General features: G+C 41.7%; 1 protein-coding gene across 1 annotated transcript in view; it reads right to left on the minus strand.

Annotated features, from left to right (window-relative positions):
• Positions 1 to 17,586, minus strand: part of YY1 (YY1 transcription factor) — a 34,108-nt gene that overhangs the window by 9,811 nt on the left and 6,711 nt on the right. The window contains exons 2-4 of the mRNA XM_036991632.2: positions 9,811 to 9,973; positions 2,118 to 2,178; positions 257 to 415 (exon numbers count right to left, since the gene is read on the minus strand). Coding sequence (XP_036847527.1) covers positions 257 to 415; positions 2,118 to 2,178; positions 9,811 to 9,973 — 383 coding nt within the window. The remainder of the gene's footprint in view (positions 1 to 256; positions 416 to 2,117; positions 2,179 to 9,810; positions 9,974 to 17,586) is intronic.

Here is a 17,586-nt window from a genome sequence, read left to right on the forward strand (position 1 = left end):
TTTTAGGCTTGCTCTTCAGCAAACCTGTTTTTCTCCTGCTGTCATGTGCCCTTCGTACGTCCCATTTCCAGTACCATAGAGACCATGTATGGGAAGCTGAGAGCTGGGGTAGCGGATCCGAATGCTTCCTTGGGACACCACTTCCATCTCTGCCTATGGAGCCCCAAGACCCTGACTCTCCAGGGAGTGGCTCTGCAGCACGGCCACACTGCCTGCCCCTGCAGGTAGTGTGGAGGGGAGAAGGGGCTGGCTCTACCTGAAAGGGCTTCTCTCCAGTATGAACCAGTTGGTGCCGTTTTAGTTTTGAGCTCTCAACAAATGCTTTGCCACATTCTGCACAGACGTGGACTCTGGGGCCGTGGGTGTGCAGATGTTTTCTCATGGCAGAGTTATCCCTGAACATCTTTGTGCAGCCCTTCAAACAGAGAGAGAAGCTTAGCGGTTCACACTGCAAACTGGTACAAAGGATTCAACCACTTAATAGCCTTCACTGACACATTATAACAACCCCAACCCCCCATTTTAATCTTACTTAGAATTACAGCAGAAATATTAAGTTATTTAAGACAAAAAACAAAGACAGCTGAAAAAGGCCTTATCATTTAATGCAAACCCTTGTTTTACAGATGAGGAAACTGAGGCTTAGAGATGTCTTTAAGTAGACTTGCCCAAGGTCATACTACTAGTAGGAGCCAAGCTGGGAGTAGAACCCAACACACCCTGGCTTCCAGCTACACCATAGCTGCCCCACCCAACTATGTTCCCCAAATGAAGTAACAGAAGCACTGATATATAAATGGAGTTAAAATGACGGCAGTCCACCACTACCTTTGGTGGGCCCCATATTCTGTGCTGCAAGAATGGGCTGTCATTCTCCATCGCCTACTGTTCCCTCTTCTCTCTTTGCCTCTTTCCCCTTCTTGACAGAGAAAGAAGCAAGAGGGTCTCCAAGGAATGGCAACTACAGAAGAAATTTATTTTGTGAGACACTAGGAAAAGAAGCAGGCAACTGATACCAGAGCAGGGTGGGGAGGCAGATGGGCATGTGGTGCTCGAGAGAAGCATGTCCTTCACAATTTCTTCTGCAGTTGTTGCCCAATAATGGAGTGAGTGGGGAAATGACCAGACAGCATGACAGAAGGACAGCACAAGTCAACCAGTGGACAGCTGCACAGGCAAAGGGAGGGGAAGCCACAGTTTTTTCACCTTGACCCCTAGCCTGCACTTCCATTTAGAAAATGGATTTTTTTTTAAAAAATAGAGAAGCCAGAGAGATGATAGGCACTTACAGCCTAACTGTTTTCAAATGCTTATGTTTTTTTGGCACTGTTTTCAAATACTTGTTTTCTGGCCCCAGTCATTTTATATTTCATGGTTCTCCATGTTAAGAGTATTAAGAAAGAAAACAAATGACACATGAGCGCAGTTGCTAGAGGTGGTACCGCTAATGAAACTATATTTACCCTTCTCCAATTGTGGATTTGTAAAGAATTCCATATTCCAACCCAAATTTCTCTGCTCTTTTCTGGCACCACGTGAAACTCTACTCTTCTGTTAAGTTTTACATCCAACTAAGTTTGAAAGAGACCAAATCAATACCTCAGAGTACTTTTCAGGCTTTCCCTTTAAGTACTAACCCACATTTGAAAACAGTTAAGTACCCCTCTAGTAACACACAATTAACAGGGTAAACTAAGAAAATTGTGAAGGAAATGATGAAGTCTTTATCAGGCTTACTTTAGCAACATCCAAAAAATTTCCAAATTTCCATAACAAGCCTACAGTCCCGTAAAGGTCCCCATGGCTGAGACACAACTCAGTGTCTTAAGACTGACTTGTTAATGATCCAAAAAGAAAATCCTGATGTAGTTTATTCGATATATATTAATAATAAAAACATTGGCAGCCTACAGTAACCCCATTTAATATTATTTAAATCTGAGTGGCCTTTGCTGAACAAAACTTAATCACAAAACAGTCTTGAATTTAGAAACCAAAGAGATAGTTCCTCACTTAATCTCAATTATAAAGATGGAAATAAAAATGCAAATTTCTCAGCAGCTCTCTAAAAACTTCATTAACAGTTTAACGACCACTTTCCCCCTAGCATTACTTACTTTATGAGGGCAAGCTATTGTTCTTGGAGCATCATCTTCTTTAATTTTTCTTGGCTTCATTCTTACCAAAAAAAAAAAAAAAAACAAAAAAAAAAACGAGAGAGAGAGGAGAGAGAGAGAGATTTGTAGGAGTGGGTAGACTCAGCTGGCATAAATCATATAGTCCCTGAAATGCTTTCCTTATAGATACAAAACTGAGATTACAATATGCTTCCCTGAAGGGGAAGGGCGGAGACAATCACGCACACCGAATCCCTAGCTGTGGAGTGTCCCTCCCCTTTCACAGACAAGGATGCTGATGCCAGACAGGCTCAATCAACTGCTGCCTATGGTCGCATAGCTGATAAGCTGGTGCAACTTACAACAGCACTGTGATCTGTGTGCTTCAAATTCCTGGTTTTTCCTCCTAGCTCTTTAAAAAATACAAAAGATTAACAGCCCAGAAAACTGGAGGAATCTCTTAGTGGGAGCACAGCAAAATATCCCAAAGCAGCTGCTGCTATAATGAAGGGGCCTTATAAAAAGGGGGCAACGGATATAGAACGGTCTTGAAAATGTACATCCCTATACGACTGCTTAAAAAGGGGGTGGGGGGGGCACAGCTCGTTTCATACTGAGAGAAAAGATCTTAAGATAGGTCATTTTTAAAAAAGGACAAGTAGTCCTTTTAAACAGAATTATTTAAATCCATTTATGTCTATCTCTAGAAGGAAATACAGAAAACTGTTAGTATTGGTTACTCTGGGAAGGAGCCCCAGGGACTGGTGGGCAGGTCGGAACACCCCCATACTCTTTCACACTGTGTAGTTTTGATCATACCATTATTTTGGGGGGAGGAGGAGGAGGCAGATTTCAGGTTTTCAAAAAAAAAGCATTTCTTTTGAAGATCTGCGATATCTGGCCCTTCTTTGGGATGGGAGTGCACGTGAGTTCTGACTGTGGCAGCAGTCGAGGAAGCCCCACGGGGGATCACCACCAGCGAGCTTGCTGACCTGCTGACTTACCTACCTGCTATTCTCCACTGAGCCAACCTTGGGTCTCTTGTCAAAACTCTCTCTCCAAATACTCCCTATACATCTGTGTGTGGTGGAGGGCTGAGAAATTAATTAAGAGTTCCTAGAAAAACTAGAAAACAAGATTCACATCTCCAGAGCATGTTCTTTTTGCCCCTAGTTTTGCTATCCCACATTCCTACATGAGGATGCAGACTTAATAAATAATAAATAAGCAACTCAACTAATGACTTCTTAGCAGGAAGAGCCAGTTCACCACCACTCATTTATCACTCAAGATTCCTGCTGCTGTCTTTAAGTCAGCAAAAGCCCCTAACAGTATCCTTCTTCTTCACCCTTAATCTGGGGAAAAGAATTGCCTGGTGTTTCTGTCTTTTTAAACCTGAACTCATGGACTCCTCTGGCCACACCGGCCGTGCCCTGGCGGAGCAGAGGGGGAACCATTTATCTGGGAGCTGTGAATTCTCTCTAAGGAGTTTATTCAAGACTGCACAAATTTCCTATTGTAAATTCTATGAAAGCATTTTCAGCCTGGGATGACCCTCCCCATCTGAGCCCAGTGGAGGCTCATTCTTCCCTGTGCTTGAAGGGTTACATCAGTCAGCAAATGTTTTCTAAGTACTTGCTGTGCACAGGGCTCTGAACTAGACTATGTTGTTCCTTCCATTAAATACTGGAGTTGGGGCCAAATTCACACAACTAGGTTGAACAAAAATTTGGTGCTGCTGAGCCACCTGGAGGTTTTTATCAGAGTTTGGAAAACAGTGATTCACAGGATAGGGTGCTACTCCGATGAAATACTAATTAAAAAAAAAAAAAAAGTATATTAAGAACCAAGCTTCAATTTTCCAAATGAAGAAAGTTTACTCTTAGATTTATTCCTAGTAACTTAAAAAAAATTACCATGGGAATTTTCAAATATATACAAAAGTAAAGAGAGTGGTCTCATATACTGTTTACCTGACTCTTGATGTCTTAAATGTCATTAAAGTGGCACTTTTTTTTTCAAATGTCACTTGAAAAATATGTGCTAGTACTTAGCAATATAATTGATTTTCAGAATGAGAGTTTAAAAGACATCTGGATGAGAATCCCAGACTCCCAGGAGGAAGTGGAAGGTGTTAACTGTAGCTACTCTTAAGCTCCTTGGGAAATCACCCTCTTCATTACATAGCAGCAGATAAGGCAGTATTATGTTGGTATCTTTTAGATTTTACTTGAATGCACACACTGAAAAGATAGTTTTCCAAAAAGGTATTCTTAGTTTGAAAGTGTTTCCTTTTGTGAGTAAAGACTAAAATTAAAATCTTCATGGCACCAATTGATAGATAACCTATAAAATAAAAAAATATATACACATTTAAAATCCTAAAAAATTTTTTTTTAAAGACTAAAATCATATACTACTACCACTTAGAGTATCTTTTTGACCCTCCCAAATTAAGATTTGATTGGACTCAAGATTTAAGTTTTTCATTGACTGTGACACTTTACAGAGAACTTCTGAACCAGAGACGACAATGACAACAGCATAGGCATTATGAATGAGACGGAATGGGATGTGTGACTTGATGCTCACTTCTACTAGCTGCACGACCTTGAGCAAATTACTTAACTTCTCAGCCTCAGTTTCTTATTCTGTAAAAAGATATAATAATCCTACCTACTTTGGAGCTATGAAAATCAAAAGAGGAGAGATGTATGTTAATTTCTTGGGAAATGACAGCTATTATCACCAGCAATGTGTTAAATGGGCCTAACTAAAATGAGTTCATTCCTTTAAAAAGTGCCAGTTGTACTTAACAACCCAGAAGGTTCTGGGGCTCCAAACCACCCTTTTGAATTAAAGGGCTGAGAGACTGGAGGAAAATGGCACAAGTAGAAAGGCACCTTCCATATATTACAAATTATACGGAGGAGCCAGGTACCTAACAGGAGAAACATCCTGTCCAATTAAAAATGGAGAACACACTCCCTACAGCATCATACCTGCTGGCTTTATACTATCTCATTCTGCACACGTGGGAGAAACAACACTGTAAAGGACTCTGGGACCAAAAACTGCAGGTATTTCTTGCAGAAGTTTCAGCAACGCATTGTGTAAACCCAGAGTTCCAACTGAGTGAGACATGCAAAGGCCCAAGAAGCTGAGATGAAACGGTTTAACACAGTGCTTCTTAAGTGAAAACAAGCTTCTTCCCTTCCCTGCCCAGCAAGCTCTGCTGGGGCCACCGATTCTGATGGGTGGTAGAGTGGGCACTCCTGTGTAGTGCATCTCCCTGCTCTATGCAAAGAATGACATCTCCTTAGACAAATGAGAAAGCTTGTTAAGTAAATGAAGGAGCTCTTAAAAAGCTTGTATTTTGTGTGATGAGACTGAGAGTCTTAAGGTTCCACCAGCACACTTCATCTTTACATCAAAGTCCCAGGGCAGGTAATGAACAAGCAAATCATAACCAATTTGAGACTGACCTAACCACTCTTTTTCTGATCTTTCCAGATCAAAGATTTCCAAAGGGCTAACTTTAATGAAAAGCTCACAAAGATTGTCATTTTCATCAGGAAATAGAATTTGCCAGGTCCCACCCACTGACTTTTTAAAATACTATAAAAACATTTCAGGAAAGAACAAAGTCACCTATAGCCCTACATGCCCAACACCATGACTTTCAAATGAAAGCCAGTATTCCATATACTTGCCCCCACCCTCAACTGATTTTCTAAGCAGTCTAGGCTCAGTGCCACAGAAATGTGAAACATGGTTTGGTCAATTTCAAGTCCAGTCCAGAATCCCATCTTCCCAGTCTAACGAGGGGAGCAGTAGCTCACATGCCACCTAAGCCAATGGCCGAGTCACAGAGTGGAGGCAGCTAAGAGTGAAGGCCAGCAGGACAAGTTCTGTAGATCTTTCTAAGCGAAGATGGGGTCTGGCCCCCAACAGTTTGAAACTTTCTGTGTCTTTGTCTTCACAGTCCCAGCTACCAATTCTGGGGCCTCTAGAAAATCCTATTCGGCTGTTACACATATTCTCAAAATGGGAAAACCTAAAAAAAATAGGGCATCCCAAGCTCAAAATCTTTCTACCACCCAATTGAGAGAGATTTGCTTAGTTTTACATGAACTTTCTAAGAGATCCTATAGAAAATGGGGATAAGAATGAGCCCAACCCTCAATACCCCTCATAATGCCCAAACCCTATTTCCCTACTTTGTATACATATACTGTCAATATGAGCAAGGTCTCACTCTATTCTATATACAAAAAAAAAAAATGGTATCTTTAACATTATCAACACATGCTATATTCCAATGATTATGTCAAACACTGCTTACATTTAACTGCGTTAGGATTACATTTCTTGCTTACAGGTCCAATATGGTAGCTTCAGTACCAAGGAGAGACTTTTCCTAGAGTCAGGTCAAATGCGTTCTCTCTTTAAATATTGTCAAAATTGTGCCCTACATTTAGGCCACGGCTTTCTTAGCCCTATCCCCCTTTCCAGGAAGTTTCTAGTTAACTTCCTTTTAGGAAACTCTTTCCCATACCACCAAGGTCTTCTGGTTCTTGTTCTACCCACTACCGAATGAAATCAACTTCTCTTAAAAGAAATTCTTACAACCCGCTGATGTCCTGTTCTAAACTGAGTGTGTTTCCCAGTCTACTGCACAGCTGTCCTCTTGGTTTTCTCATCACTGTATTCTTAGAGAGTCTTTCTCGTGGGGTGTACCATACCATCGTTTTACTGCGGTACATCCTCACGTGACCTCCTCAGAAAGGGAACGGACAAGATAAGACAAATCCTCACGTGTCTCAAATTGTAGTTATTTTGCATTGTATTTGACTGACAGTTTTGTGGATCAAAACTCTTTAAACATTGCTCCATTAACCTTCTATTTATCTATTGCTAGTGAAAAATCTCATGTGGGCCATCACTCTTCTGTGGGTGACCTATCTTTCCTCTCTGGAAGTTTTTAGGTGGCTCTTTATCCTTAGTGGAAATTTAAAAATGGATGGCATGGGTCCCAGTCCCTATGGGTGGTCTGCTTCCTGAGGAGTAAGGTCAGAGGCAGCCTTGACGTAGAGGCAAGGCCACTTGGGAAAAAGCTGAGACTTCTATTCCACAACATGTGCCACCTGAGTTCAAGGCTGAAATGCCCTGGATTTTCTGTGCAGAGGACTAGGGACAAGCTTTCAGACAGCTGCCCCAAATCTCCAAGGAGAGTGAACAATGCCCAGAGTTGCTAGCACCTAATTACTTCTAATGCTCACTACCCATTCACGGGTTCCCTCTCTGCAAATCCATGCCTCAGCCCCTCTGCTCCTTCACTGATTTCTCAGTCTCTCGGCCCTTCTGGAAAACCCCACTGGCTCTCGTGATGCAATGAGTACTTACTTTCCTGGTCTCCTTCTACCTGTCTGAATGATCCCTCTGCTCTGCCACTGGTTCCTCACCCCCTAAATATGAAGGCTTTCTCAAGACCCTGTGCTGTGGTCTTTTCCTTCTAAAACCTCCCCCCCCAAAGAGCTTACTCAGTAACATTCTAATGCTTTCAGCCACCCCTCATCAGATGAGTCTAGCCCTCGCTTCCTGGAACCAGCTCAAGCCCAGCACAGCTGTTTCATTACCATCTAAATCCAAACATCGCCTGCCCTGAAGCCTGCACCAGCACGAGGACCCTCTCCCAAGTTCCGGTCATCTAAGCAGCAGAACTTTTAATATCCGATTCGATTCCTCTTTTGCCCCCTCCCTCCAGACATGCTGCCTATCTGCTTGACAATCTTTTCCACCATCTCCTGTCATCACCGTGACATTTACCCTTTTATAGTCTGACTGCCACAACTCTGATTCAGGCCTTCATGAGCTCTTGTTCAACCGACTCCTCCTAATTCCTGGTTTCCCTGCACCAATCCAGCGTAGATGTAGCTGAAAAGTAATCCTCTTAAACGGAATCTCTGATCATACAGCCACCTTCTTTACTCCTCAAAACCTTTTCAGCAGCTGTCCACTGCACATTAGAAGAGTCCACATACCTTGGCCCAGCATTCAAGAATCTGGCCTCAGGAATCTGGGTGATATTACCTCAACTCCTATCATTTCCCTGTTAAGCACACTAATTCCCAGGCAAACTTGACAACTTGCTATTTTCTGAATATATACTTGATATTGAACGTGTGCTTTTCTGCTATGCTTACACCACTCTAGCATATAGGAAACTCACCACAAAAACCCAAACCACCGAAACTCCATGTTCTTCACAGCCCAAATCAAATGCCACCCTCTTCACAAAGCTTTCCTTGATTCCTATGTTCCCTTACCTCTCCCTGGGATATCAGCCCATATCCTCACTGAATTATGAGTACAATAAGGAAGAGGTGACTAGCTTAAGAACACATGACAGTATTAGACCCTGGTGAGACATTTGGCTCAGTCTGTCCAAAAACTAACCCCACTGCTGACTATGTATCCTACATTCTATTTTTTATTTGCGTGTCTGTTTTATGTTTTGGAAGGGAGGGGGGAGGGAGTGTGTATTGACCCATTTAGCTGTATTTAAATTATGAATGGCAATAAAAGGTGGAACACAATGTAATTAATGGAAGGGTAGAAGGCGTAACATTTTTTTTAGGCCTTGATAAGCTGGAATTAAGTAAATGTGTATATTGCCTCTAACTGCAGTTTCACTGGAGAGGAGAAAAGGGTACAAACCCCTTTGGTAAAACACAATGGGATTCTACACCCATCTGACACGGAGTTCGCACACCTTGGTTTTGGCAGGGCTGGGAGAAACCAGGATGCATCAGAGCCTCCAGCGCTTTTCTACTTTGCCCTGCTCCCAACAGAAAGAAAAAAAGGTGTCCTACACTCTTCCTAGATGGCACAGGAGCACAAAGATTTCTTTTTCCTGATACTGCCCTACCTAAATTTCCTGGACTATTCCAGGCTCCATTCACCCTGAGGTCGGGAACAGGAGCAGACCTTCTGCTCCAGGATATTAGTTCAGTTCATTTCAGTTAGTATTTCACATCTTTTGGGCTTTCTCATGCCCTTGTAAAAACTACTAAAAAATACTGGAAAATAAATAGCATAAAAAGGGACCAAGGCTTCTGCAGAAGCCCAGCCCATTTCAAGCAAAATAGACATTCAATGAGTTCAGGCCTTCCTGACTGCTCACCTTGCACAGTCCCAGGGGTCCCAGCCATAAATTTGTGATCTCTTCCTGTCATGCCAGCTGAATTAACAAAACACTAGGAGCTTAACTGATAATGACATGCTGACATATGAAGTGATGAAACCCCTTCAGTGGTCAGCTGTGTCAGTCTACACAGAGCCCGGCCTCCTGCAGCTTAGCCCAGTAGTCTACTCAGAGTTAAAATGCATACCAAGAGGTCAGGAGGCAGTGTAAAGATACCATCTCCAAACAAATTATGTGCAACTTTATTCACAAGCAATTTCAATTACGGAATTAAAGAGTATTTGCTTCATCGTACTGTGTTCAAGGATGGTGCCACTCACATTATACCACAGTTACTACTGAAAATAAAATGAACTGCTTTTGTTTTCAGAAGTCTGCCTAGATCAAGAATACAAACCACCATTGTAACTCAGGCACCAAAAAACACAGCTGACAACACTCAAGTACTTTCTGTGATTGAAAGAAAGGCAAGTTCCTTTGACTTACCTAGCAAATTCAGCCAGTTGTTTGGGGTCTGAGAGGTCGATGCCAGGTATCCCTCCAGGAGGAAGCTTCTTCCCGGTCATGTACTCTGAATAATCAGGAGGTGAGTTCTCACCGATGATCTGTTCCTCAACCACCGTCTCATGGTCAATATCTTTTTTTTCATCTGAAACACAATGTAGAATTGTCTTAGCGGAGTAAAAACACTCATGTGGGCAATTACATTAAAAAACTCTAAAAAGTGCTTTCACTAGCTGCTTAGATGGGTAATTTGTAGCGGCTATTTCCATTTCTTAAACACCCAGTCTTTTTCTTCAGTCTCTTGAAATCTTGCTTCTACTGCCTGAAGGTCACCAAGACTAGCAATGCCAAATCCAAGGGGCCTTCCTCTTGGGAGCCCCAGACCTCTCGGTCGTGGGGTGGGGTCCCCACTGCTGTCCTCAGCATGCACTGCCCTGCTTCCACACCCACTTCTCCAGCTGGCGTGTTTTCAGCTTCCTGCCTTCTTCTCCTCCTGCTTCTCAGAGTTCGGCTTTTTGTCCACCACACTCATTTCCTATTATCCGCCCACACTGCGGAACGCAGACCTGATGGTATCACCATTCCCTCTTGGCTAGCCTCCTGCTCACCTCCAGCCCCTCACTCTTCGCTCGAGCTGTACTGGCTTTTCAGTTCCTCGACCCAACGTCATGGCCTTCACTCATACAATTTGTAATTACAGCTCTAAGATGTTTGTTGGCCTCTCCCAATAGACTGTAAGCTCCATGAGGACAGGGATGCTTATCAGTTTTGATCCCCATGTATCCCCAGAGCCTTGTTCAAAGTCTGCACATAGCTGGCCCTCAATAACTGTGTTCAAAGAATGTAGGACATCTCTACCCTATGTCTTACTATCATCATGGCAAGTCCAACAGGTTAAAAGAAAAAAAAATTGACACCTAAAATCGATCTCCTATATCCCAGACACCAAATCCTATATTGATCATTTTTAAAAGGTTATCTCCCTTTGTCCCACTGCCATCAGCTCGGTTCTTGAGGTTATTACCTCAAACCTAAATGACTCTGGTCTCTGGCTCTATTAACTCTATAAAGGATAAATTGACACAGAAAATATAGCTGGTATGTTTTCATCTGTGGCACGAACCTTTCAACAGAGGTATAAATCACTTCAACTTGGCATTCTAGGCCCTACACTGTCTGGCTCTGTTTTAACCCATTTAGACTTACCTTTGCGGCTCCTCCCCATTCCCACTGGCCTTCCTTCCTTCCTCACACAGTAATTCAGGAGTGCCCAGCAGGAGATGCTCAACAGGCAGCAGCTCCCCCACTTTGCTCTCATGGCTTCTGTCTAAACCCAGCCTGCCCTCCAGGGCTCAGCTGAAATTCTCTAAGGGCTTGTGGATTCTGCTGCTCCAGTCTCAGATTCTTATCTCTGCTATGAACTCCTAGAATGTTTCTTGATAATCGCACTGACGAAACTCTAAATTATGCTGTCTTCAATTTTTGTTGGTCTTGCCTCTTAGGCTTTTAAAGCTAAGTTTCTGCGAGAAGCCAAAATTGGTCTTTACGACTTTGGTGCCTAAAGCAGAAAAAGAATGCTCCAAAATTTTCACACTAACTGGAATTTTGTTTCTCCATCAAATTGTTTCACAAAGAACAGTAACATAAGAACTCTCCGAAGTGAAAAATGGCTTGTTCACCCCTTACCTTGCATTACCTTTCTACCACTGTTAAGACCAAAACCAAACCTAACCTAAACCTGCAACTGATGTTACTACCAAAGAACTACGCGTGGCTGTCAAGCACACTGCTCTCGGGGGCATCAGAGTATGAAGACATAATATAACGTAGGCTTCATTTAATTCAAGTGGCCATTAACAAGTTCAATCCCTCTCAGCAATGAAAAGCACAGACCACCAGTTTTAATCTTTCAATGCCTCTCTTCTCCCACCACTGTTCGTTTTAGGAAAACATTATGGCTCATTATAAGGAATCACAGAAGGTAGTAACAGCAGCTGACATTTTATTGAATGTTTACATGTAGGCACTACTTTAAATCACTGCAAGCATCACCCTATCAAGTAGGCAAATTAGCAAGTTCGTTTTACAGAGAAGGCTGAGGCAGAGAGGTTAAGTAACTTGCTCAGAGTTAACTAGTGAGTAGTTAAGCGGCAGATGTGAACTCATGAAGTTTTACTGTAAGACCTGTGTGCTTAACTGTTAAGCTCAACTGTCTCTTCTTTGGAACAAGAAACAACTAGATAATATATCCCCAACTACCCAATTATAGATGAAGAAGCCTAAGGAAAAAATAGCTGGATGTATTAATAATAAAGAACAGGAAAGGTGGTGACTGATCTTAAGTTATAAAGGTGGGGCTGCACTTGTAACTAGATTCTTTAATTTCTTTTCTCTAGGCTGCAATAATTCCTTCACCCTCCAACCACCAAGTTTCCCATCAAATTTCAAGTGGTACAGAAACACACTGGCAAGGAGAGGAGCTATTTTTCTTTACCCATGTTTTTATACCATTGATACAAGGATGACAGCAAGGCTGAGAATCACTACTGCTCTGAGGAAGCCACAGATGAGGGCCTCAACGGTGCTGGGGCAGAAAGACGCTCAGCTCCTGGACTAAGGAATCATCCGGCGCGTATTGACTGAGGGCCTCCTATGTGCCTGGTAATGTCCTAGACACCATGAATAGCAGCCAGAAATAACACAAATTCTCTGCCCCTGTGGAACTTAGGTTCTAGTGAGGAGCTGCTGTCATATAAATACACCACAGGCTGGGTGGCTTAAACAACAGAAATGCGTTTCTCCCGGTTCTGGAGATCAAGGTGCCGGCCCCCTTCAGTTCCCACTGAAGGCCCTCTTCTGGCTTGTAAACAGATGTCTTCTTTCCATATCCCACATACAAATAATTTCTTATCACATTACTTAATTTTTGTCTCTTATTAGGGCACTAATTCCATTCATGGAAGCTTCACTCTCATGACCTTAACTACCTCCCCAAGGACCCACCTCTAAACACCATCACACTGGGGACTAGGTCTTCAACATACAACTTTTGTGGGGGACACAAACTTAAGTCAAATGAGGAAATGCTTCTTGAGGTTCAGTTTTCAGCCCCAACTTTAAAGAATATCAAGCACTCAGAGAACAGTCACAAAAATGACTAAGGATCAGAATACAAAACATGAAATAAGCCTAGAGTATGACCAGATTTTACATCTCCAAGTACAGCCAGTGGGCCAAACCCCTCTGCCCATCTGCTCCCTCTTCCCTACCATTTTCATGGTTTCCTTTTTATTCTTTTAAATATTTTTGGTAAAGAAGGCATTAATACAATATTTTAACCATCTGTGAATGTGCAATTCAGTCACATTAAGTACATTCACAATGTTGTATGCCTATCATCACTAGCTGTACCCAAACTCCATCACCCCCAACAGAAACTCAGTACCCTTTAAACAGTAACCCCTCCTTCCCCAGCACCTGGTAACCTCTATTCTGCTTTCTGTTTCTAAGAATTTGTCTACTCTAGGTACCCTTTGTAAATGGACTCATACAGTATTTATCCTCTGTGCCTGGCTTATTTCACCGAGCATTACTGTTTTCAAGGTCCATACATGTCATAGTATATATCAAAATGCCATTCCTTTCATGGCTGAATAACATTTGCATATGGACAGACCAGTTTATCTATCTATTCATCTACTGATAGACACTTGGGTTGTTTCCACCTTTTGGCTATTGTGAATAATGCTACGAAGAATGGTGTTCACATACGCCACCTATTTTTATAAAGTTTTACTGAAACACAGCCATGCTCACACTCTTTTGTCTATACATCGTCTATGGCTGCTTTCCTGATACAATGACACATGGAACTGATTGGCTACAAAACCTAAATTACTAATATCTAACCTCCACAGAAAAAGCTTGCTGATTCTACAGGACAGGATTTCAGTTAGAGAAAATGGGATTAAACTCTGGTGGAAATTTTTCTTTGTGAAACAAGCAACATTTTCCGACAGTGAGATTACTGACAGACAGTATTTCCTACCAAATGGCAACATTCGCCAGCAGGTCTTTAGAACAGGGTAGGCTCAAGTTTCATTTTAGAGGAGGAATAAACACGACTGGGCAATGAATCAGATGGCGGGGTGTGTGTGCATGCATAACAGGCATGTCACATATGCCATCTAACTTATTTGTTGGTGCTTCTTGGAAGATGGTGGTGTCCTCAGCTGGGATGGAGAATGACGAGTGAAGAGGCAGCGTGCGGAAGGGATGGAGTTCTCTGTGGGTCATCTAGTGGACAGACCTCAAGGAGAGAGCTGGACATGCCCAAGGGGGGGATGGAAAGACATATATGGGACTCACTGGCCTAACAGCTGCATTTTAAGACTGCAATTCCAGTATTGAGAGAATGAGGGAGACTGTGCAGAGGAGCCCGAAGAGCAATGTCCAGATTAGGGAGAAACTAGGTTTGTCTAATTTCACTAGTAACTTTTACTAGAATCTACTCAGTAAATTACTCAGTGCAAATGGCACACAGTAAAGATAATCTGTCCCTGGTACACATTACGTGCATGGCCTATAAGTAATTTTAAAACTATAATCAAACTAATTAGAAATCAGTCTGCTATTGGTTATTACCATCTACCTGCACTTCTGAACAATGTCAGTGATACAACATTCTTGCCCCCAAAAAACCTCTTGGTCTAAGTTCTAAATAATTTCTATGGTTATTGCATGCTTTTGTAATAGATAAACTTGTATTATCATCATGTTTCTTGTTTATTCCTTAATAAACAATTTACACAGAAGTGTATTTGGAGAACTTGAAGACCAGCACACAAAAATTGTAAAGAGTACACCAGGCTCTTCAATAACAAAATGTAACAAAATAAACTGTTTACATAGATATCACATTTCAAAGACTGCTAGAAAAATGACAGGTGTTAGGTTCTACTGCCGTAAGAACTCAAAGACAATGTCTGTCTCATTCCCAACAAGAACTAGACACATATTAAAGCAATAGATCAAATAATGTCAGTGTTCACTATCATTTGGTCATTTTATCTGCTTTTTGCAAAAGAAAATCCTCAAAGTTTCAGCCAAATGTAACAGAAATTTATGTTGCTCTAAAAGAGAAAATAACATTCTTTTTACATTTACAGACCATATGTATGTAAGTTTCCCCCTTTGTTCAAAAGAAATATTCAAAGTATTAATTCATTTCCTTTTCTTTTTATGCACTTTTATGAAAAAAATGTTTTACCATTACAATATAAATTCAAATAAAGATTTTCAATGTCTGCACTGGTCATTCTTACATTATTATCATTTCATAATTACTACTGAAATGAAGATTTGCTGTAATACAGGAAATAAATAAGGTATTAACTGATCCTCTCTGAATGTCTAGTATGTCATGTATGCTACTGAGTCCTACTGACTGGCTACAGGAAAATACACATCTAGGTAAAGCACGTTCATAAAGCAAAATCTCAATCTGCTTTAAAATCGTTGTACTGTATGGATGTGTGCATATACTAATAAATGTATTTCCCTGGAGTTTTCCTGGAAGGCAGGACTGAGTTAATTTTAATTATCTCTTCATGTTTCAAGGAGACAGATCAACCCCACATTAGAAGAGCCATTACAATGGGTTTCTATAACCAACATGACTTAAAATTTATGACTGTAACTGCCAGGACACAATTGGGCAAACCAAATTCCCACTTGGAAAAAGCCGAGAATACAAGTCACTGATTCAAAGAGGTAGGGTGGTGGGGAGAAAATGTCAGTCATAAATGAGAACAAACGTTCAAATTTTTTTTTTTAAAGCACAAAAAACCAAGGTATGCCTGTACAGCTAGGGCTTGCGGTTTCAGGCATCCCCTGGGGGCCTTGGAACTACCTGTGGTGGTAATGGGGAACTGCTAAGTCAGTCTCTGGCCAATCCCCACCTCTCAGTTATTCCATTTCCTTCCGTGTTATCAAAGTTAGGTATCACTTGCAGTGTAGTTTTGGAGGCACAGCAGAGAGACTCAAAACAATTTATAGCCAAAAAGGTAGGAGTAAGGAACTATTGGAAAAGCTGGGAGCACTCTATGTTCCAGAGAAGAGGTTAAAAAGTGGAGTCGCACTCGCTCTGTATGGTCCAACCAAATTGGTTTTCCCAGTGTTTCTCAGTCTGATAGACACATGATGAAATGACTTCCCTCTCCTGCACACCTCTCGTCCCTCACCTAACTCCACCTGCTCTTCCAAACTCCAGCTCAAGACCTCTTTCCTTTAAGAGGCCTTTGTTCCTGTCACTGAACCTCATTCATTAAATAAAGAGAAGACCACCTCGACTTGATAATGGGGGGAGTCTAGTAACCATAATGTTGCTCATGTAATTGTAGATTAATGATATCAAAAGAAAAAAAAAGAAAAAGAGAAGACCACCTCCCTTAAAACAAGAAAAACATTAAATGGTAACCACTGTCTCTGGAAAATGGAGAGGAGTACACAAAAACACCTTTATTCATTTTCCCCTCCCTCCTGGGCCTAAGGGACACAAGTGAGTAGGTCCTATGCTTCAGGATTTTAAAGAATGTGGGCTTTGTTTTAAACTACAGTAAGCATGTAAAGAACATAGAAAGTGATGAATCATCTTCAGCTGGGCTACATTTTATGTCTTTGGCTGCTCTATGACACTACATGAAATTTACCCTGTACTTTACCATCATTCATAGGTAAATTTCCCTCACATGTGAACAGATTTTAGAGTTCAGTCCTAAGAGAAGCTTTATTTTCCTAGTTTTTCCCATCTTAGAATCAGTTAATTGTACTATGGTTTCCTTTTTTATCTTGATTGCCAGGAAGCTCAGGCGGTTTGGCCCTAGTGTTTCCTTTTTTTCCCTGAGATCCTATTTTGACCAATTTACGTATTTACTTATATGAATTGGCTAGGTGCTTTTTCTCCACACCTTCCATCTTAAGCCATAAACTTTGGTCTGATGATTCTAGGGAACTTCTAGCAAGATCAACATTATCTACTCACCACTGCCATCGCCCAAACCTTTACTGAAATGTGGGTGAGCTAAATATTTGAGATACATTGCTAAGCAACAGGTAAAAGTCAGACACAGGCTGTTGCCACCTTCCCCATAACAGACACACCTATCATTAATAAAGGATACTACCATTTCTTGAGTACATATACTACCATTTATTATGCTTCATGCCAGCAACTGTTGTGTTTCTCAAATTCAAACAAAACCTTTAAGATATCAACCCCCTATTTTTGATCGAAGAAATTAAATTTTGGAAATGCCAAGTAGCATGTCTAAAGCAGCACAGTTAAGTGGCAGACCTAGGATGTGACTGCTAAGATGGACTCTAAGGTCCATGCCATTTTAGAAAGAGAACGCCTCCCCACCCTTACTACTTCCCTTTCCACCTATGCAGCAACAGATGAGAAGGGTATTTTGGTCCATAGGCCACAATTCCACCATACAGCGCAACTTCCATGGACTTATTGTTATCTATGGAGCCCAGTGCCATCCTAAGGCTTCAGGGTCACAGGCACGGGACTTACACTCTGGAGGAAGTAGACAGCCAGGGAGCAAGTTTAAAAGAACACGCAAGACAATTTCAGACAGGGTTATGAGATAGTGACAATTGGGTGGGGGGAGAGAGGGAGCGCTAACATGAACAGACGAACAGGGCAGGCCTCCTAGCACAGCACCAATTACGGGAACACCTGGCGTTGGAGCA

Source organism: Manis javanica, chromosome 8 (assembly GCF_040802235.1).
Source record: "Manis javanica isolate MJ-LG chromosome 8, MJ_LKY, whole genome shotgun sequence".
NCBI classification, from domain to species: Eukaryota; Metazoa; Chordata; class Mammalia; order Pholidota; family Manidae; genus Manis; species Manis javanica.